Source organism: Coregonus lavaretus (assembly GCF_964263955.1).
Source record: "Coregonus lavaretus genome assembly, chromosome: 26".
Taxonomy (NCBI): domain Eukaryota; kingdom Metazoa; phylum Chordata; class Actinopteri; order Salmoniformes; family Salmonidae; genus Coregonus; species Coregonus lavaretus.
In genome coordinates, this window is record NC_140013.1 from 8262909 (window position 1) to 8286204 (window position 23296).

Sequence of the window (23296 nt, forward strand, 5' to 3'; positions counted from 1 at the left end):
AGAGAGCGAGAGAGAGAGAGAGAGAGAGAGAGAGAGAGAGAGAGAGAGAGAGAGAGAGAGAGAGAGAGAGAGAGAGAGAGCTATTTTCATTTATTCTGTCTTTGTAATTAGCAGAACCATCTTAGAAAATGCAAATTATTATAATTTAAGATAAGTAACTGGAACACACAAGGCCTGTGTTATTCAGCATTTGGTAACCAAAACCACAGACTTTGATTTTATACAGTGTTAACAATATTGATATTGCAATCTTTCATGAGACATTGTGTCGTACAGACAAGTCTATCCAGGCTACAGAGAATTAGTTGTGTCCTCCCTGAAGAACCCCAAAATAAAATGTGGCAGGAACTCAGGAGGTATTTTGATATATATTGATAACGGTTAATAATTCCATTCCTAACACTTTATCCATGTGCAATTCATATACCACCAACAGAATCCACTCATTTCAAGGAGGATTGTTTTATAAACTTACAAAAGGAATCCTCCCACTTCCAGTCAAAGGGTTCTGTTTTGATATGTGGGAATTTAAAATGCCAGAACAGGAAAATAAATGGATTATGTTGACATTCAAGGGAATGCTCACATATTTGGAAACACCCAATTATACTCCACATTAAATAGGCCTACAACAAACAGAAACAAAGTCCGGTGTATGTAAAAATGTTAAAATAAACAAGAGTTGGAAACAGGTGGTGCATCTCTGTAAAAGCTTAGGTCTCTATATAGTGAATGGCAGGAATAGTGGGAGAGTCTCTAGGGAGACTGACATACTGCTCAGCCTTAGGATGTAGTGTGGTGGACTGCGCCATCACAGACATATCCCCTAAATCAATCAATACCTTTGTAGTCAAGCAACAACTCACTTCATCTGACTACTCCCAAACGGTGCTATTTCTACAAGGGTCTAACAAACCATCAGCAAGCCCCCTACCTGTAGAGAAAACAATATTCACTAAACCAAACATTAAATGGACTGAAACCTAAATGGAGGACCTCAAACTGAACATGGACAATCCTAAAATAATTGCCATGTTAAACAGTTTCCAAACCACTTCTTTACAACCTAACCCAGAGGGAGGTGGTAAATCCAGCAACCAAATGCATCAATAATGTATCTGAAATATTGGCCTCAATTTCAAATTTGAAGCAAAATAACAGATTATTTCACCCAAGGACGTGGAGTTAGGCAGGGATGCAGCCTGAGTCCAACATGGTTCAATATTTATATAAATGAATTAGTAACAATGTTGGAGCAATCTGCAGCCCCAGGCCTCAACCTACAGTGCCTTTAGAAAGTATTCATACCCCTTGCAGACATATCTTATTTACAGAAGTATACACACCCCTCAATACCTTGCAGAAGCATCTTTGGCGGCGATTACAGCTGTGAGTGTTTTTAATACGTCTCTAAGATCTCTGGATTGTACAATATGTGCCTATTATTCTTTTTTAGATATTTCAAGCTCTGTCAAGTTGATTGTTGATCATTGCTAGACAGACATTTTCAAGTCTTGCCATAGCTTTTCAAACTGATTTATGTCAAAACTGTAACTAGGCCACTCAGGAACATTCAATGTTGTCTTGGTAAGCAACTTCAGTGTAGATTTGGCCTTGTGTTTTAAGTTATTGTCCTGCTGAAATACAAATTTGTCTCCCAGTGTCTGTTCGAAATAGATTGAACCAGGTTTTCCTGTAGGATTTTGCCTGTGCTTAGAGCTGTATTCCATTTCTTTTCATCCTAAAAAACTCCCTAGTCCTTGCCAATGACAAGCATACCCATAAAATGTTGCAGCCACCACCATGCTTGAAAATATGAAGAGTGGTACTGTTGTATTGGATTTCCCCCAAACATAACGCTTTGTATTCAGGACAATGTTCAGGCCAGATGTTTTGCTGTATTACTTAAGTGCCTAGTTGCAAACAGGATGCATGCTTTAACATATTTGTATTATGTACAAGCTTAGTTCTTTTCACTCTGTCATTTAGGTTAGTATTGTGGAGTACCTACAATGTTGTTGATCCATCCTCAGTTCTCTCATACCACAATCATTAAACTCTTTAACTGTTTTAAAATCACCATTGGCCTCATGGTGAAATCCCTGAACAGTTTCCTTCCTTTATACACCATCCAAAGTGTAATTAATAACTTCACCATCCTCAAAGGGATATTAAGCATCTTCTTAAATAAAAAAATACACATCTACCAATCAGTGACCTTCTTTGCGAGGCATTGGAAAACCTCCCTGTTTTTTGTGGTTGAATCTTAGCTTGAAATTCACTACTCAATTGAGGGACCTTACAGATAATTGCATGTGTGGGTTACAGAGATGGGGTAGTCATTAAAAAATAATTTTAATGAATCACTATATTATTGCACACAGAGTGAGTCCATGTAACGTATTATGTGATTTTTTAAGCACCATTTTACTCCTGAACTTATTTAGGCTTGCCATAACAAAGGGGTTGAATACTTATTGACTCAAAGAATGTCAGCTTTTCAATTTGAATTAATTTATCAATGTCTAAAATCAAAATTCCACTTTGACATTATGGGGTATTGTGTCTAGGCCAGTGACACAAAATCTCATTTGAATCCATTTTAAATTATGTCTGTAACACAGCAAAATGTGGAAAAGGTCAAAGGGTGTGAATACCTTCTGAAGGAACTGTATATAACACACAGATTAAGTGCCTGTTGTACGCTGACGACTTAGTTTTGTTGTCACCCACAGAACAAGGATTACAACAGAGCCTATCCCCTGTACAGCAGTACTGTCAAAGAGGGGCACTAACAGTAAACTTAGAAAATACTTCAATTATGATCTTTCAGCAGTAAGCCAGATCCCAGGGAAACCGCTACCAGTTGACCTACAGTGGAACTAAACTAAATCACAGTACCAGCTATAATTACCTGGGCCTGGAGATAAGCTCATCAGGGAGTTTCAGCCTGGCTACAAATGCCCTGAGTGAAAAAAACAGAAAAGCATTCTATGATATCAAATAGAAATTCAGCAATACAAATATCCCATTAAAATGTGGTTACAATTGTCAATTTCATTCTGACACCAATAATACTGCATGGTAGCGAAGTATGGGGACCCATCTCTCATCTTAACTTCAGCAAATGGGAAAAAGGCCCCATTGACAAATTTCAGTTCAAATTTTTCTAAAGTATTTTAGGTGTCCACCGAAATACTCCAAAGAACACCTGCAGGTCAGAGCTGTGACTTTTCCCTCTGCACATTCAAGTGCAGAAAATAACATTTAAATTCTGGCAGCAAAATACAGACTGAGAGACTTGAGTCTGGGAATTGAAAGAAGAAGACACCTTAAATCTTGGCTTCTAAAAGATCCGAGAATATGTCGGCATTGTGATTTACAGGAGGTAGAAACTGAGATTCACTTCCTGTGTTCCTTCCCAAAATATGACAACCTAAGGGAAACATACTACCCAGATTTTGAAAAATAGATACCAAACTTTAGATGAATCCCTGATGTACATGAACTCCCCATCCAGCTAAGCTAGTAGCTAAATGTGTCACTATGTGCCACAACCAGAGAGACATGGGATAGATTTAGCGGTTGTTAGTGTTTTGTTTCATTGTGTTATGTTTTTGTTCTTTTATCTATTTGTTAAATTATTGAATCATTTTTTATAATTTAATTTCTGTATCCAGTCTAAATACACGTTAAATAATACATAAAATAACATTTAATACACTCATACACTAATCCACACACTCCTATACAGTGCATTCGGAAAGTATTCAGACCCCTTGACTTTTTTGCTTTGTCATTATGGGGTATTGTATGTAGATTGATGAGGAAAAAAAGATAATGTAATCAATTTTAGAATAAGGCTGTACCGTAACAAAATGTGGAAAAAGTCAAGGGGTCTGAATACTTTCCGAATGCACTGTTTGCACACACACAAAACCATGTGCACAAGTCGGTGTGTGCGTGTGTGCTTGCATGTGTATTTGTGCACGCACACGCACACTCACAAAAACATTTCTATGACATAGACTGACCAAGTGAATTCAGGTGAAAGCTATGATCCCTTATTGATGTCACCTGTTAAATTCATTTCAATCAGTGTAGATGAAGGGGAAGAGACAGGTTAGAGAAGGATTTTTAAGCCTTGAGACAATTGAGACATGGATTGTGTATGTGTGCCATGCAGAGGGTGAATGGGCAAGACTAAACATTTAAATGCCTTTGAAAAGTTTTTACATTTACATTTTTAGTCATTTAGCAGACGCTCTTATCCAGAGCGACTTTACAGTTAGTGAGTGCATACATTTTCATACTGGCCACCCGTGGGAAACGAACCCACAACCCTGGCGTTGCAAGCGCCATGCTCTACCAACTGAGCTACAGGGGTATGGTAGTAGGTGCCAGGCATACCGGTTTGAGTGTGTCAACAACTGCAACGCTGCTGAGTTTTTCACGCTCAACAGTTTCCCATGTGTATCAAGAATGGTCCACCACCCAAAGGACATCCAGACAACTTGATATAACTGTAGGAAGCATTGGAATCAACATGGGCCAGCATCCCTGTGAAACGCTTTCGACACCATGTAAGTCCATGCCCTGACGAATTGAGGCCATTCGGAGGGCTAAAGGGGGGGTGCAACTCAATATTAGAAAGGTGTTCCTAATGTTTTGTACACTTAGTGTATATCTTTAAAAGTTTTTGTTTACATATCAAAGCAAAATGCTTTTTAGATTATTACATTTGTATTATTTCTATTTACATATAAGTTGTCATATTTACATATATTTTCCCCTTTCTCTAATGTTCTGTTTTATCTTTTGTTTCATGTGTAATGTAAGGGACTTAATATGTTTAGACCCCATGAAGAGTAGCTACTGCCAAGGCAATGGGGATCTCTAATAAATACAAATACAAATCACTGTCACTACTATTATTATCATTATTATTATTAGAAAACATTTTTTTGTACTGTTATTGTTGATATCATTATCTCACTTTGTGTTAGCAACAGTGGCTTTGTCATTCAAAGCTTATCTGAATCTGAAAGAGAGAGAGACACAGAGAAAGAAACATAGAGAGAGAGATATAATGGGGTCCGCTCACCAACCAAGAATTCACAAAATGGGAGAAACACCAAATTGAGACTCTGCATGCAGAATTCTGCAAAAATGTCCTCAGTGTACAACGTAAAAAACACAAAATAATGCATGCAGAGCAGAATTAGGCCGCTACCCGCTAATGATCAAAATCCAGAAAAGAGCTGTTAAATTCTGTAACCACTTAAAGGGAAGCGATTCCCAAACCTTCCATAACAAAGCCTATAGAGAGATGAACTTGGAGAAGAGTCCCCTAAGCAAGCTGGTCCTGGGGCTCTGTTCACAAACACAAACAGACCCCCCAGGACAACAGCAACACAATTAGACCCAACCAAATCATTAGAAAACAAAAAGAGAATTACTTGACACATTGGAAAGAATTAACAAAAAAACTGAGCAAACTGGAATGCCATTTGGCCCTAAACAGAGAGTACACAGTGGCAGAATACCTGACCACTGTGACTGACCCAAACTTAAGGAAAGCTTTGACTATGTACAGACTCAGTGAGCATAGCCTTGCTATTGAGATAGGCGGCCGTAGGCAGACCTGGCTCTCAAGAGAAGACAGGCTATGTGCACACTGCCCACAAAATGAGGTGGAAACTGAGCTGTACTTCCTAACCTCCTGCCAAATGTATGACCATATTAGAGACACATATTTCCCTCAGATTACACAGATCCACAAAGAATTCGAAACCAAACCCAATTTTGATAAACTCCCTTATCTACGGGGTGAAATACCACAGTGTGCCGTCACAGCAGCAAGACCTGTTGCAAGAAGAAAAGCAAGACCCATTTGTGACCTGTTGCCACAAGAAAAGGGCAAGTGAAGAACAAACACCATTATATACATAATATGACATTTGAAATGTCTTTATTCTTTTGAAACTTCTGAGTGTAATGTTTACTGTTAATATTTATTGTTTATTTCACTTTTGTTTACTATCTACTTCACTTGCTTTGGCAATGTTAACACACGTTTCCCATGCCAATAAAGCCCTTAAATTGAAATTGAATTGAATTGAATTGAGAGAGAGAGAGAGAGATGCCCACTATATCCCATCAGCTTTATCCAACTACCTATAATAGTAGTTGAAGACTTCAGAGTAGGGATATAGTCAGCTACGGAGGGCAGAGGGTCTACTGCCTTCCACTGCCCTGTGACTCAGTCAGTTCAGCATTAATGATCTGCCCTCCCATGCTCAGTGGGGCAGAGAGTCACCTCGGGTGTGTGAAGTGAACTGGTGTTACAGTCTATATCAATACACCCATCTGCTAAACCAACACCAGCATGTCCCTGTTTGTCTACAAAGCCACGGTATGGAGATTTAAATCATTAGAGGACATACAAGGCCTGACAGTTAATACATATCAAAGCTAGGACCGAGAGCCATCAGACTGTTAAATAGCCATCACTAGCACATTAGAGGCTGCTGCTGCCTATTGAAATCACTGGCCACTTTAAGAAATAGAACACTAGTGACTTTAATAATGTTTACATATCTTGCATTACTCATCTCACATGTATATACTGTATTCTACAATATTCTACTGTATCTTAGTCCATGCTGCTCTGTCATTGCTTGTCCATATATGTATACATTCTTAAATTCCATTCCTTACTTAGATTTGTGTGTATTGGGTATATGTTGTGAAATTGTTAGATATTACTTGTTAGATATTACTGCACTGTCGGAGCTAGATGTACAAGCATCTCGCTACACCCGCAATAACATCTGCTAAACACGTGTATGTGAGAAATAACATTTGATTTGTTTTGAGATGTTAATGAAATACACACACATAGGCACACAGGCAGGCAGGCAAGCAGGCACACACATCCATCCATCCCTCCATCCATCATTCACACAGACTGACTGGATCTCACCACTCACACTGAGGTATCCGTGACAAGGGACAGGGGAATCCGACAGCAAGCTTTATCGATTCAGTCTGGAAACCCCCCTCGGGCCCTGTTCACACACATACAAAACGCAGCTGCTCTTGATCAATGAGTGCTCCCATGTGAAGGACGGAGCCACACACACAAACTCACACACACACACACACACACACACACACAACAACAACATTGAGAGAGATGAAAGGGGAGCTGAGTATCAGAAGAAGGTGAGAGCTGGAGCCTATTTAACAACATCTGACCTGAGCAGTCTTATCTGACACTCCTACATTTATTACTGGACTCCAGAGCAACCTTTAACACACAGTGCAACACATATACACACACATATCCACATTCTGTACCAGCATTTTAGCAGTTATAACACAGATACAAATAGAAACCCAGCTATTTTTATAATGCAGGAAAATTGACAGCACATCCCTACAAATGTAGGACAAAGATATTGACATAGCCAGAATATAAAAACAGTTTGTGTGTCATGGCTGGTTTCTTTGGTCTGAATGTGATCAGTGGGTAAACAGGTCCACTCCATCAATCCAATGAGTTACAATGAGGCAATAGTCATTGAATTACAGCCTCTTCACACACACACACACATGCACACACAAACACACACACACACGCACGCTCACACCCACACGCTCACACCCACATACACAAGCACTCACGCAAACATACACACACACACGTCAGCTCTAATGTCTGATTTATCCCCCTCACACTGCTATTAAACACGGCAATGAGTGACTAGCCACAGATCACCCCATGAGAGGCCATTTCATGAGACTCCATTTTGAATAATTTGACAATTTTTTACCCACTCCCCCCTCTGGTCTAGGCAAAATGGGACATGCCACTAAAACCACAAAACAGATTAGTGCTGATTAACGGACCTCCAAATGACCTTAAAGGGGGTCTGAGGGTCTAACCAGCAATATGGGAAAAACCAGGGGGATATTACTTTAAATAAGGAGCCCAAAATCAACATTCAAAAACCATTATGCACACACAAAACAATCCAGTTGGTGTTATAGTCCAGAGTCAGATCATTATGAATTTTTATGGAATATGTTTTCATTTCCCTGTGTGAATGTGTTTGCTGGTGAATTTTCATCCCACATTCAATGTACAGAAATAATAGTTGTTTAACACTGTTTGTCATCTTCATTCTCATATAACCAACCAATCAACCAATCAATCAGCCAATGAATTAAGCAAACAGCCAATCAGTCAACAATCCCATTCACATGCATTGGTGATTGGTTGTGAGGTTTCTTTTCAATGTGTGAATGTATTTGTTGATGGATGTCCATCCCACATTGGAAATAACAGTTGTACTTTTAAGATCTGGGCCAAAAATATTGAAGATTTGCCATCTTCATGCTCATGTAACCAATCAACCAACCAGCCAACCAATCAGCCCATTTTTCAATTTCCATTAATTCAGGTCTAAATCTGAGATGCTCCTACCTGGCACGATGGAGACGGTGTCTTTCTCCCAGGACACCACGCTGACGTACTCCTGCACGGCCGAGGGGATGAGGCACTTGAACACAGCCACGTTGCCCCGCATAGACCGCTGGTCTGCCACCCGCACCGTATAGGGCTCCCTGAACACTGGAGAGAAGAGACAGAGGAAAGGGGTGGTTAGTGGGGAACAATGTTGGCTATTCTGCACCAAACTGTGTTATTCAGCTGAGCTAAAGCCAAAGCATCAGTTCAGAAAGCTAACACAAGCCTTCCGGTTAGAGTTAAGGTTGGTTATCATACAAGCCACATGCAAGACATGTCCTAGCCTGTGCCCTACATTATTATTAAATGAAAACAAGGACCTCTTTTTCTGATCTACAAGAGCTGAAATGCTTTGAAAGGCAGGTCATGGCCCACATCAACAGCATCATCCTGGATACACTAGACCCACTCCAATTTGCATATCACCCCAACATATCCACAGATGACGCAATCTCAAACGGACTCCACACTGCCCTTTCCCACCTGGACAAAAGGGACACCTATGTGAGAATGCTGTTCATTGACTACAGCTCAGCGTTCAACACCATAGTGCCCACAAAGCTCATCACTAAGCTAAGGACCCTGGGACTAAACACCTCCCTCTGCAACTGGATCCTGGACTTCCTGACGGGCCGCCCCCAGGTGATAAGGGTAGGCAACAACACGTCTGCCACGCTGATCCTCAACACTTGGGCCCCTCAGGGGTGCGTGCTTAGTGCCCTCCTGCACTCCCTGTTCATCCACGACTGTGTGGCCAAACACGAGTCCAACACCATCATTACGTTTGCTGACGACACAACAGTGGTAGGCTTGATCACCGACAATGATGAGACAGCCTATAGGGAGGAGGTCAGAGACCTGGCAGTGTGGTGCCAGGACAACAACCTCTCCCTCAATGTGAGCAAGACAAAGGAGCTGATCGTGGACGACAAGAAAAGGCGGGCCGAACAGGCCCCCGTTAACATCGACGGGGCTGTAGTGAAGCGGGCCGAGAGTTTCAAGTTCCTTGGTGTCCATATCACCAACAGACTATCATGGTCCAAACACACCAAGACAGTCGTGAAGAGGGCACGACAACACCTTTTCCCCCTCAGGAGAATGAAAAGATTTGGCATGGGTCCCCAGATCCTCAAAAGGTTCTACAGCTGCACCATCGAGAGCATCCTGACCAGTTGCATCACCGCCTGGTATGGCAACTGCTCGGGCATCTGACCATAAGGCGCTACAGAGGGTAGTGCGTACGGCCCAGTATATCACTGAGGCCAAGCTTCCTGCAATCCAGGACCTACAGTGAGGGAAAAAAGTATTTGATCCCCTGCTGATTTTGTACGTTTGTCCACTGACAAAGAAATGATCAGTCTATCATTTTAATGGTAGGTTTATTTGAACAGTGAGAGACAGAATAACAACAACAAAAATCCAGAAAAACGCATGTCAAAAATGTATAAATTGATTTGCATTTTAATGAGGGAAATAAGTATTTGGCCCCTCTGTAAAACTTGACTTAGTACTTGGTGGCAAAACCCTTGTTGGCAATCACAGAGGTCAGATGTTTCTTGTAGTTGGCCACCAGGTTTGCACACATCTCAGGAGGGATTTTGTCCCATTCCTCTTTGCAGATCTTCTCCAAGTCATTAAGGTTTTGAGGCTGACGTTTGGCAACTCGAACCTTCATCTCCCTCCACATAATTTCTATGGGATTAAGGTCTGGAGACGGGCTAGGCCACTCCAGGACCTTAATGTGCTTCTTCTAGAGCCACTCCTTTGTTGCCTTGGCTGTGTGTTTTGGGTCATTGTCATGCTGGAATACCCATCCACGACTCATTTTCAATGCCCTGGCTGAGGGAAGGAGGTTCTCACCCAAGATTTGACGGTGCATGGCCCCGTCCATCGTCCCTTTGATGCGGTGAAGTTGTCCTGTCCCCTTAGCAGAAAAATACCCCCAAAGCATACTGTTTCCACCTCCATGTTTGACGGTGGGGATGGTGTTGTTGGGGTCATAGGCAGCATTCCTCCTCCTCCAAACACGGCGAGTTGAGTTGATGCCAAAGAGCTCGATTTTGGTCTCATCTGACCACAACACTTTCACCCAGTTCTCCTCTGAATCATTCAGATGTTCATTGGCAAACTTCAGACGGCCCTGTATATGTGCTTTCTTGAGCAGGGGGACCTTGCGGGCGCTGCAGGATTTCAGACCTTCACGGCGTAGTGTGTTACCAATTGTTTTCCTTGGTGACTATGGTCCCATCTGCCTTGAGATCATTGACAAGATCCTCCTGTGTAGTTCTGGGCTGATTCCTCACCGTTCTCATGATCATTGCAACTCCACGAGGTGAGATATTGCATGGGGCCCCAGGCCGAGGGAGATTGACAGTTATTTTGTGTTTCTACCATTTGCGAATAATCGCACCAACTGTTGTCACCTTCTCACCAAGCTGCTTGGCGATGGTCTTGTAGCCCATTCCAGCCTTGTGTAGGTCTACAATCTTATCCCTGACATCCTTGGAGAGCTCTTTGGTCTTGGCCATGGTGGAGAGTTTGGAATCTGATTGATTGATTGCTTTTTGTGGACAGGTGTCTTTTATACAGGTAACAAACTGAGATTAGGAGCACTCCCTTAAAGTGTGCTCCTAATCTCAGCTCGTTACCTGCATAAAAGACACCTGGGAGCCAGAAATCTTTCTGATTGAGAGGGGGTCAAATACTTATTTCCCTCATTAAAATGCAAATCAATTTATAACATTTTTGACATGCGTTTTCTGGATTTTTTTGTTGTTATTCTGTCTCTCACTGTTCAAATAAACCTACCATTAAAATTATAGACTGATCATTTCTTTGTCAGTGGTTAAACGTACAAAATCAGCAGGGGATCAAATACTTTTTTCCCTCACTGTATATACTAGGCGGTGTCAGAGGAAAGCCCCAAAAAATGTCAAAGACTCCAGTCACCCAAGTCATAGACTGTTCTCTCTGCCCTTGCACGGCAAGCGGTATCAGAGCGCCAAGTCTAGGACCAAAAGGCTCCTTAACAGCTTCTACCCCCAAGCCATAAGACTACTGAACAATTAATAAAATGGCCACCCGGACTATTTACATTGACACCCCCCCCCACCCCCCCCTCCATTTGTTTTTACACCGCTGCTACCTGCTGTCTATTATCTATGCATAGTCACTTTACCCCTACCTACATGTACAAATTACCTCGACTAACCTGTACCCCCGCACATTGACTCGGTACCGGTACCCCCTGTATATAGCCTGGTTATTGTTATTTTATTGTGTTACTTTTTATAATTTTTTACTTTGGTTTATTTGGTAAATATGTTCTTAACTCTTTCTTGAACTGCATTGTTGGTTAAGGACTTTTAAGTAAGCATTTCACGGTAAGGTCTACACTTGTATTCGGCGCATGTGACAAATAAAGTTTGATTTGATTTGACATTTTCCTGGACTATAATTCACTGAGAGACGCTAAGAGTAGCCCACATGTAAACTTGGTTGGTTAAACAACATCAATGTTGTTTTCGCTTTAATCCTGCAAAGCAAAGGAGAAACTGATTGTAAAAAGAAGTGACACCCAGTTGCTTTGAGAAGGATCTGGTGCGAATGGCAATTACCCTTTTAAAGAAAGACCCATGTAATTCTAAGAGAAGGCTCGGAATTGCTGGGTCTGGGCAGTCACAAAAAGGGGTGCCCTTTGCACCTGACGCACAGGACCCCGGACATCGCACAGATATATGTAGAGACAAATGAGAAAATGGCAACTCTAAGGGTATCAGTGTGGACTGGATTAAAATGGGCCTACAGTATACAGCAACATGACAAGACGATAGCAGACCTGATGTGAATGAAATGTAATTGCATTTTAATTTCAAGCATAATAACAGTGTAATGTCAAAATGTATTAGCTAGACTAACACAAGGAAAAAGCATGGGCGTTTGGGATTTCAAACATGTCGATGCAAATGGGATTACAATGTAGACCACAATCAGCTGGAAAACAACATGGGGAAGGGACTCTGTGGCACTGCAATCTAATCACAACTAATTCTATGAGGCTTCTCTCATACCAATCAGGGGAGTAATGGGTTAACCACGTGAAGTCAACAATAAACACACGCTCACACACACGTACGCACGCGCGTAAGCACACACACACACACACACCCTGCCTGTGCTCTCTCTACAAGTTCTCTAGCGATATAATTAACGCCTAGCCTGGAGGTGAATTTCCTTGGTCATTAATAATGCTTAATGCCAGCCGCCAGTGTCACCCACTGAAACCAGAGCCAATGTCCTTGTCAGAATACTGAAGACGTTAACCTTAACGTTGTGGTGTGGGCCTACCCAAACATAATGTAACCACGAGACACGCTTTGAGCAACCATAGCTAAGCCCTATACCTATTTGGTCACTCAGTGGCCTAATGTATTATGAAGCCTCATTTGTAACAAATTGAAGAAAGGTCAAACAATTCCAATCAGGTCTTCATTCCAATTCTTCATTTAAATGCCCCCTTTTCTTATCACAGCAGACCATCTCTGGATCAATAGGCTGAATCGATTAAGTAGCCCCTTTCGCAGCCAAGCCAATCCGTTCAATCATTTATTTACTCCTTGATTGACCCTGCGTCTCATCACGCAGAGCTAAATTGCCCTATGACCATTGAGCCTCTATGAGACTGTTTAAAGCCAAAACAACTGACAGCAAACATCACTGATTCTTTGCACTTACATACTCGATAAAGGCTTAAAACAGAAGTAGGCTAACAATTGTGATAGCATTGTGATATTTCACATGTTCCAGTTTCGAGGCGAGAGGTGCAGAAAATTCCAAAAAAAAATAATTAAGCCCTTGCAAGTTCATGCAAATGGTAGCCCAGTGTTTATGCATAAATTGCACTCTCCTCGCATGCTTGCTGTCATTAGGTTGTTACTGATGCCTGACTATATCCACCCGGTTGCCTAGGAACGGGCTAAAACACGGGTCTGGCGCTCTCGGCGCACTGGGAGAAGAGGCCTGTATCACTGCTGTCTAAATAATTAACTACAGGGAAACCAAATACACTATTTACTTATTCATAAAGCGAGCAGCAAAAAAATTAATAATAAATAATCAAATAAAGGGGGCAACTGAATGGATGTACTGTATTGTACACGTTAATGAATGAATGGGAGTAAACAATACCTGGCTATCAGGTTCTGTCTGTGGCAGAAGACCTATAAAGCCAGAGATAAAAAGGAGGGCGGCCAGGCCGGGAGAGTACAGGGCAGCAGTGGACTTGCTCTCCCAGTCCACTGTGCTCAGTCTAAACTCTGTGGGTTTGTGTTGGTAGAAAGGGGAGCTGAGGTGAGCTCACTGAACAGCTGATCCCAGTTCACTCTAGATCTCACCTGTGTGTGTAACTCTAGCTCTGTGTGACAAAGGAGTAGGACATAGGACATAGACATAGGCCTAGCATTGATTACACTATATCCCCTTGAAATAGTCATGTGACCTTGGCAAAGGTCACAGAGACCATCAGAGTGGAATGGCTAATTCCGTATTTTTTGTATGCATGTATTTCTTGCATTATGTATGTATGTATTGTTTTTATGGAGTATAGCCTCTCTGGTCCAATGAGAAACCAGACATTGACGCTTACTCAGACTGTCAGGCAAAAATAAATAAAAAGTCCTGCAATAAACTCTCCCCGCCACCAGTCGTCTCTGCTGTGTGTGTGCGTACTGCGTGCATGCATGTGTGTGGGAGAGGAGAGCAGGCATTTGACAGGTGTGAGGAGTGCTGAGCAGGCAGCCAGAGCCCAAATGAGATGCGCTCCATCATCACGTGATCTCAATGAGCACACAGGCAGGAAGTCAGCATTACCAGAGCTTGAATAAGAATAGGCTCCAAACTGCAGCCAGGCAGTGGGACCAGACGGGCTGCATGCAAAGCACTCCGAAATGATTGGCTGCTCTACAGAAGTGGCTATGTCCCAATTCTGTTGACTGACTTTCTTTTTTTCCTTTCTTTTCGGTCTTTGTCTCCGCAGGGGAATGGCTTGCATTATCTTGTCTCTCTCCCCTGATGGCCACTGATAGGTGAAAGGATAAGCTAGGTCTCAAGAGTGGTGCTCTCAACTGTAATTCATTCAGACTGTGTTTTGAGATGAGGTCAGAAACACAGTCTGGGTCCAATATCTACTTAGTAGAGCATCACAGCCAATAGCTAGATTTCCATCTAATTTGAACCGATTTTCATGCGAATATTCAAATAAATATTTCCACCAGAGATGTGTTTAGATCAAATGGACCTGTTGCTGATAAACGTCTGTACGTGATGACATAGTGTACATAAAAATAACTTTTAAGGTTAAATTCCCATGTACTGAAAAAGAAAATACAAGTTAAATTGTCCTTAAGAGTAAATCCAATTAACATAATAAAATAATCCTCATCAAAATCCGTCAGTTTAAGGTAGAGATATGCATGGGCTGCGTCTCAACCCACCACATCCACCTATGTTGGCCCTCTGCATCTGCGGTGGAAAGTGGCAAAGCTACAGCGCTGTTTGTCAGACCAGGAGACATCCCGAAAATCGATCTTCTCAAGAAAACGTCTGTACCGTCCGCACAATTTGGGCTACTAATATGAGCCCACTATGGAAAGGGGAGACTCTCACGGACACGATGGTGTTTTCCGTTTTGATCTATGACTCCCACAAGTGTCATGGGACTCGTCTGAAGGTAACCCATACAAATGAATGGAAGTAAGGAGGTCGTTTTGTGCCAACAAAAAAAAAGGGTTAAATATGTGTCCAAAATACAACAATATATCCTGAGCTTTCTCATAGCTCCTAGATACAGGACATACACTTCAAAACCTTATTCCTTATGAATATTTGAACAACTTTATTTTTTGCCATTTATGAATGCATTTCTATGGGCCAAATTCAATATTCTATCAAATATATACAGTATCAGTCAAAAGTTTGGACACACCTACTCATTCAGGATTTTTCTTTATTTTTGCTATTTTCTACATTGTAGAATAATAGTGAAGACATCAAAACTATGAAATAACACATATGGAATCATGTAGTAACCAAAAAAGTGTTAAACAAATCAAAATATATTTTAGATTTTAGATTCTTCGAAGTAGCCACCCTTTGCCTTGATGACAGCTTTGCACACTCTTGGCATTCTCTCTACCAGCTTCACCCGGAATGCTTTTCCAATAGTCTTGAAGGAGTTCCCACATATGCACAATCACTGACAGTGTCACCAGCAAAGCACCCCCACACCATCACACCTCCTCCTCCATGCTTTACGGTGGGAACCACATATGCGGAGATCATCTATTCACCTACTCTGCATCTCACAAAGACACGGCGGTTGGAACCAAAAATCTCATATTTGGAATCATCAGACCAAAGGACACATTTCCACCGGTCTAATGTCCATTGCTCGTGTTTCTTGACCCAAGCAATTCTCTTCTTCTTTTTGGTGTCCTTTAGTAGTGGTTTCTTTGCAGCAATTCAACCATGAAGGCCTGATTCACATAATCTCCTCTGAACAGTTGATGTTGGGATGTGTCTGTTACTTGAACTCTGTGAAGCATTTATTTGGGCTGCAATCTGAGGTGCAGTTAACTCTAATGAACTTATCCTCTGCAGCAGAGGTAACGCTGGGTCTTCCTTTCCTGTGGCGATTCTCATGAGAGCCAGTTTCATCATAGCGCTTGATGGTTTTTGCGACTGCACTTGAAGAAACTTTAAAAGTTCTTGAAATGTTCCGGATTGACTGACCTTCATGTCTTAAAGTAATGATGGACTGTCGTTTCTCTTTGCTTATTTGAGCTGTTCTTGCCATAATATGGACTTGGTATTTTACCAAATAGGGCTATCATCTGTATACCACCCCTACCTTGTCAAAACACAACTGATTGGCTCAAATGCATTAAGAAGGAAAGACATTCCACAAATTAACTTTTAACAAGGCACACTTGTTAATTAAAATGCTTTCCAGGTGACTACCTCATGAGGTTGGTTGAGAGAATGCCAAGAGTGTGCAAAGCTGTCATCAAGGCAAAGGTTGGCTACTTTGAAGAATCTCAAATATAAAATATATTTAGATTTGTTTAACACTTTTTTGGTTACTACATGATTCCATATGTGTTATTTCATGGTTTTGATGTCTTCACTATTATTATACAATGTAGAAAATAGTAAAAAAAATAAGAAAAACCCTTGAATGAGTAGGTGTATCAAATTATTTTACTGGTACTGTACATACAGGGCTCCTAAGGCTTAGATATTCAGAGGTTTAAATGGGTTTCCATCGCATTTTCATCTCTACTGATGGATTGGTCACAAAAAAAATGTTGCGTTGTTTAGCGAATGTGCCCACTCCGGTATTGGCACAAGCGCTCTAGCCAACAGTCGCAGATACAGTGTGGGTATAGCCTACATAATGAGATTATTATGGACAAAAGAGCAAGATTATTTTAATTTGTCAAAAGGCAGCCAAGCATCTATCATCATGTCACCAGAATAAGCTCATCACTAGTAATAAACTGCATGCTTTCCCGAGTCATAATGGGAGAACCACATATGTCATCGCGTGACTCCAAGTTTACTTCGATATGATTGTTATTATATCAATATTTGCACATAAAAACTTTTCCACCACCATTTCTCTCATTATTAATTTAACCGAAACAAAAATATGCCACCTTGTCTAGCGTATTTTGTTTTGTCAACATTTGCTGTTTCCATCAGATCATTACTTAAAAAGGTTGGATGGAAACCTGGTTAATGACACTTATCAATGTTAACTGTCATTTACAATTTAGCAGATGCTCTTATCCAGAGCGACTTACAGGAGCAATCAGGGTTAAGTGCCTTGATCAAGGACACATAGACAGATTTTTCACCTAGTCAGCTCGGGGATTAGAACCAGCGACCTTTCGGTTACTGGCACAACGCTCTTAACCACTAAGCTACCTGCCGCCCCAGGTAGCTATATGATGGCTAAACCTAGTTTTGACGTTTTGTTATGTTATTCAGCGTGTACAGTCGTGGTCAAAAGTTTTGAGAATGACACAAGTATTGGTCTTCACAAAGTTCGCTGCTTCAGTGTTATGAGATGTTTTTGTCAGATGTTACTATGGTATACTGAAGTATAATTACAAGCATTCCATAAGTGTCAAAGGCTTATATTGACAATTACATTACGTTTATGCAAAGAGTCAATATTTGCAGTGTTGACCCTTCTTTTTCAAGACCTCTGCAATCCACCCTGGCATGCTGTCAATTAACTTCTGGGCCACATCCTAACTGATGGCAGCCCATTCTTGCATAATCAATGTTTGGAGTTTGTCAGAATTTGTGGGTTTTTGTTTGTCCACCCGTCTCTTGAGGATCGACCACAAGTTCTCAATGGGATTAAGGTCTGGGGAGTTTCCTGGCCATGGACCCAAAATGTCGATGTTTTGTTCCCTGAGCCACTTAGTTATCACTTTTGCCTTATGTCAAGGTGCTCCATCATGCTGGAAAAGGCATTGTTCGTCACCAAACTGTTCTTGGATGGTTGGGAGAAGTTGCTCTCAGAGGATGTGTTGGTACCATTCTTTATTCATGGCTGTGTTCTTAGGCAAAAATGTGAGTGAGCCCACTCCCTTGGCTGAGAAGCAACCCCACACATGAATAGTCTCAGGATACTTTACTGTTGGCATGACACAGGACTGATGGTAGCGGGAAAGGGGATGACTTTAGAGAATCAGAGAAAATGACTTTACCCCAGTCCTCAGCAGTCCAATCACTGTAGATTTTGCAGAATATCAGTCTGTCCCTGATGTTTTTCCTGGAGAGAAATGGCTTCTTTGCTGCCCTTCTTGACACCAGGCCATCCTCCAAAAGTATTCGCCTCACTGTGCGTGCAGATGCACTCACACCTGCCTGCTGCCATTCCTGAGCAATCTCTGCACTGGTGGTGCCCCGATCCCGCAGCTGAATCAACTTTAGGAGACGGTCCTGGCACTTGCTGGACTTTCTTGGGCGCTTTGACGCCTTCTTCACAACAATTTAACCTCTCTCCTTGAAGTTCTTGATGATCCGATAAATGGTTGATTTAGGTGCAATATCCTTGCCTGTGAAGCCCTTTTTGTGCAAAGCAATGATGATGGCACGTGTTTCCTTACAGGTAACCATGGTTAACAGAGGAAGAACAATGATTTCAAGCGCCACCCCCCTTTTAAAGCTTCCAGTCTGTTATTCTAACTCAATCAGCATGACATAGTGATCTCCAGCCTTGTCCTCGTCAACACTCTCACCTGTGTTAACGAGAGAATCACTGACATGATGGCAGCTGGTCCTTTTGTGGCAGGGCTGAAATGCAGTGGAAATGTTTTTTGGGGATTAAGTTCAATTTCATGGAAAAGAGGGACTTTGCAATTAATTGCAATTCATCTAATCACTCTTCATGAAATTCTGGAGTATATGCAAATTGCCATCATCAAAACTGAGGCAGCAGACTTTGTGAAAATTAGTATTTGTGTCATTCTCAAAACTTTTGACCACAACTGTATATTCACTTTGAATGGGGTGAGGAGAGGACAATGGAGGGGAAGGGAGTAGAATGGAAAGCAGAAGAGGAACAAATGTTGACAATAAAAGAGAGGACATTGGAAAGCAGAATAGGGCTACATGACTAGAGATGGAAGGGAAGGCCTCCTATGAGAGCCAATGGAAACAGCTTCAATATCATTAGAGCACAGAATGTCCGTCAAATGTCGATTAAGAAAATATGTGAAAGAATGGCTTTAACAAGAAATATAGGGTCAGGACTTTGACAATAACAGAGGGAGAGCAAAACAAGAGAATGAAAACAAACAGCGATTTTCATAAATGTACAGCGATCCACACAGGTACCAGCGCTATTATTGGCACAGAATCAGCATGCGTGGGAGGGGGGGGGGATGGGATGGGTGGGGGTGGAAAGATGAAGGGATGGAGGGAGGGAGGGAGGGAGGGAGGGTGTCACACTGCGAACTGTCAGCTGTCATCAGTCTCCGACAACACCTGAGACGGAACGCGCCACACCCTGCCGCTCACGCCCTGCCTGTCGCCCATGGCAACCGCTGTATGTGAATGTGTGTGTGTGTGTGTGAATTTGTGTGTGTGTAGTGGCGCAATACACAGGCGAGTCCTGAGGGCTGGAGTTGAGGTGCTGCAGAGTTGGGTGTGGGGGTTGGTGGTTTTTCATAGACTCAGCATTTAATTGATTAATTGGGGTAATTATTTTCCGGGGAAGGTCGCCCTACACAGACACTGGTTGGAAGGTCACTCTACAGCCGATGGGACGAGGGTCCTCTGGACAGAAATGCCATAAGGGGTGTGGTGGGGGGAGGGAGGAGGGGTAGTCTGTAACCATCTTAATTTGGCCATGAATTTGGTAAGCTGACCGTTAACAACTTAATCGCTACTGGATTTGTTTGATTTGATCTTACACATATTTTAAGGGGGTTGTTCCGATTTTCATGATATAGATTGTTCATTGAATATGTCGCTGAAGGTGAACTAAAACATCAACAATATTTATTATTGCGTGCAACTCTGTTCAATCCCTCTCATGTTTAAACTCATTCCCTTTCCTGCTACAGTAAACACCCTGACAAAGACCTGGCACAGTTACCCAGAAGAGCCAGCTTGACAAAAACGGTGTGTGTGTGTGTGTAGTTGGGGGCCTTTCCAGTCCATGGACAGATGGAGAGACTGGGAGACAGGAGGCCTGCTGGCATAAGCAGGGTACAGGCTGGTGTGTGTGTGTGTGTGTGTGTGTGTGTGTGTGTGTGTGTGTGTGTGTGTGTGTGTGTGTGTGTGTGTGTGTGTGTGTGTGTGTGTGTGTGTGTATCCTAGCCTGCATGTGTGTGTGTGTGTGTGATCTCCCCCATTGCAGTGTGGTCAGCCCACAGTCCAGCAGTGACCTTGGCACAGGGCACAGGGGTCATTCTGCCAACTGTCTGTGCCGCTGTGTGTGTGTCTGCCAGGGGCTTTTCAAAGGAGCAGGGTCTAGGCTTTGGGACGCTCACCCCCCCACTGAGTCTTATTGTTAGTGAGGGGACCAATATGGATATCGTTTGGTTTACCGTTTGTTACAGATGTTTTTGTTGTTAGTGGTTCTCTTAGAATGGTGCTGAGTGTACAGAAAGTATTTGATTTCTTATCTATATGCATTTTCTGTTTGTTTCTAAACCTTTCTCTTATACTCATCCTCCTTTCATTCTTTGTGAAGACATTGTGTTGCTGTTTGGCCCCAGAACACTGTTTAGTTAGGTTGTACAGATGAAGCTGTGTCTCTATGTCTGGTCCTGTCTAAGGCTCCACCAGAAGAGGCTGCCTGTGTTCAGTCTGAGTCTTACCTGCTTTGACGCGAATGCTGGGGCTGCGGATCTTGCCGGCCTGGTTCTCTGCGGTGCAGAAGTAGTCGTTGTCATGGATGTAGCTGTTGAAGGCAGAGGGTGAGAAAGGGTAGAGCTGGAGGGTGCCGTTGGCGTGCACGTGGCGGATGTGGGGCACGTCGTAGATGTCGTCGCCGGTGACCAGGTACCAGCGCAGGACGGCATGGGGTGTGCCGCCCGCAGGGCAGGGCAGGGACACCCCAACCGAGCTGGAGAAGGTCACCCGCTGCAGGGAGGCGTTTACAAAGTACAGCCGCGTCGAGACCACATCCTCACTGTTCACTGTGATGGGAGAGAAAGACATGGTCAGGATAATACACACACACAAAGAAAAGCTGTGTCCAGACCACATCCTCACTGTGATGGGTAGAAGAAAAAGGGTGGGGTTGGGACACACACACACCCATACCCTCCCACACACACATACACACACACACACACACACACACACACAGCCAATGTGTGGGCAGCCACCTACCAATCTCCAAACTGGGTTATCTTCTAGAGATTTCCATCAGGTCAGCACAGCAGATCCCAAAAATAGAATCAATTACTATTTCTCCATTAGGCAAATGACGTGACGTAATATATGCATAATTTATTTTCAGCTACATGTAACTCTGTTATGATAAGCTGGAGCTAAGCCAAACCACAGTTAGAAGCTCTGCTATAGCCTGATGAACACAGTCTACTTGATTTGGCAATAGCTCAAATAGTCTGTACAATAGCTTAAATCAACCTGGCATTGACTTTGATCAGGTAACATGTTACTCGCACACACGTGTTTGTGTTTGTGTGTCTCAAGTGTGCCTCTCCGATCCACCTTAATGGAAACTAGCGACCTGGCTGTCAAACAGCAGGGATCCATCCTCTTTAATGCATTATCATAATATCTGTAGTCTAAGATATGCCTAACAAGAGCCCTTCATTAAACTGGCATCTGATTGGAAGGGAAATGGGTGATGCACCCCCACACCCCGTCCTCCCCCATGTTGATATGCCATGCCCATGAAACAAAGAATCCATGAGGTTGTTCGGACAATACCTAGTCTGCCAGTTCAACCCATCTCAAGTCTATATCATCACTGAGAAGCCTTTAGTATATCTACAACCACAACCCTGGAGGGAGGGCTGCTTTGCAAACACTATGGCTTTCACACGCTGTTTAAATTAAGTGCTGTTGTCCCATAAATCGTTTTAGGGGAGATACATCCCTAAAACATCCCCCCTGGCAGTGTCTCCTGGGAAGCAGCTAGACCTCTTTTTAGATTTGGGGGGGGGGGGGGGGGGGGGGGGGGGTGAGAGCTCAGCTTGGCCCCAGGCCAACAGGAGACAGGAGGAATGAGAGCCAGATAATTTCTTCTGAGTCAATGATATATAATTAATCCTCTTCCCTGGTTTGTGTCAACAATGGCCGGATTAGCCCTATATGTTTCACTCTGAATGGTCCGGGACGAATGGCAGTGAATGGAAGTGGCGGCTAGATGCCTCATCAAGGTAGATTTAGGAGGGATCTAAGGCACAACAGATAACCTACAGCTAGCCCTGTGCATTGATGTCGAACCAAATTAGCATTAGGAAAATCATTAAAACAGCTATGAGGGGAAAGAATTTAAGGGGCTAAATAAATATTTTGTCATAATTCAAATGTTTTAGATCAGATCAAATTAATTTCACTGCTTCATTGGAAATAGATGAATTGAAATGTAACAGTTAAGCCTACTATATTTATGGACATTTCTATATACACTACATGACTCACACTCCAGCAGTGACCTTGGCACAGGGCACAGGGGTCACTCTGCCAACTGTTTGTGCCGCTGTGTGTGTGTCTGCCAGTGGTTTTTTCAAGGAGCAGGTTCAAGGCTTTGGGACGCTCACCCCCCACCAATATGGATGTCGTTTGTTTTTTTGTTTTTTACAGACGTTTTTTTGTTAGTGTTTTTTGTTTGTCTTCATTGTGTTTGGAGAGTGGTTCTCTTAGAATGGAGCGCAGCATACAGCATCAAATCCCACACTACATGACCAAAAGTATGTGGACACCTGCTCATCGAAACACCTCATTCTAAAATCATGGGCATTAATATGGAGTTGGTCCACCCTTTGCATAGTGCTGCTATAACAGCCTCCACTCTTCTGGGAAGGCTTTCCACTAGATGTTGGAATATTGCTGTGGGGACTTGCTTCCATTCAGCCACAAGAGCGTTAGTGAGGTCGGGCACTGATGTTGGGCGATTAGGCCTGGCTCACAGCCAGCATTCCAATTCATCCCAAAGGTGTTTGATGGGGCTGAGGTCAGGGTTCTGTGCAGGCCAGTCAATTT

The 23296-nt window shown here is 42.6% G+C and overlaps 1 protein-coding gene across 1 annotated transcript in view; it reads right to left on the reverse strand.

Moving 5' to 3' along the window:
• Positions 1-23296, reverse strand: part of LOC311101501 (cell adhesion molecule DSCAML1-like) — a gene marked incomplete at both ends in the record, with an annotated part of 42678 nt that overhangs the window by 10674 nt on the left and 8708 nt on the right. Inside the window, 2 exons of the mRNA XM_084142650.1 lie at positions 8492-8638; positions 20935-21255. Coding sequence (XP_083998776.1) covers positions 8492-8638; positions 20935-21255 — 468 coding nt within the window. The remainder of the gene's footprint in view (positions 1-8491; positions 8639-20934; positions 21256-23296) is intronic.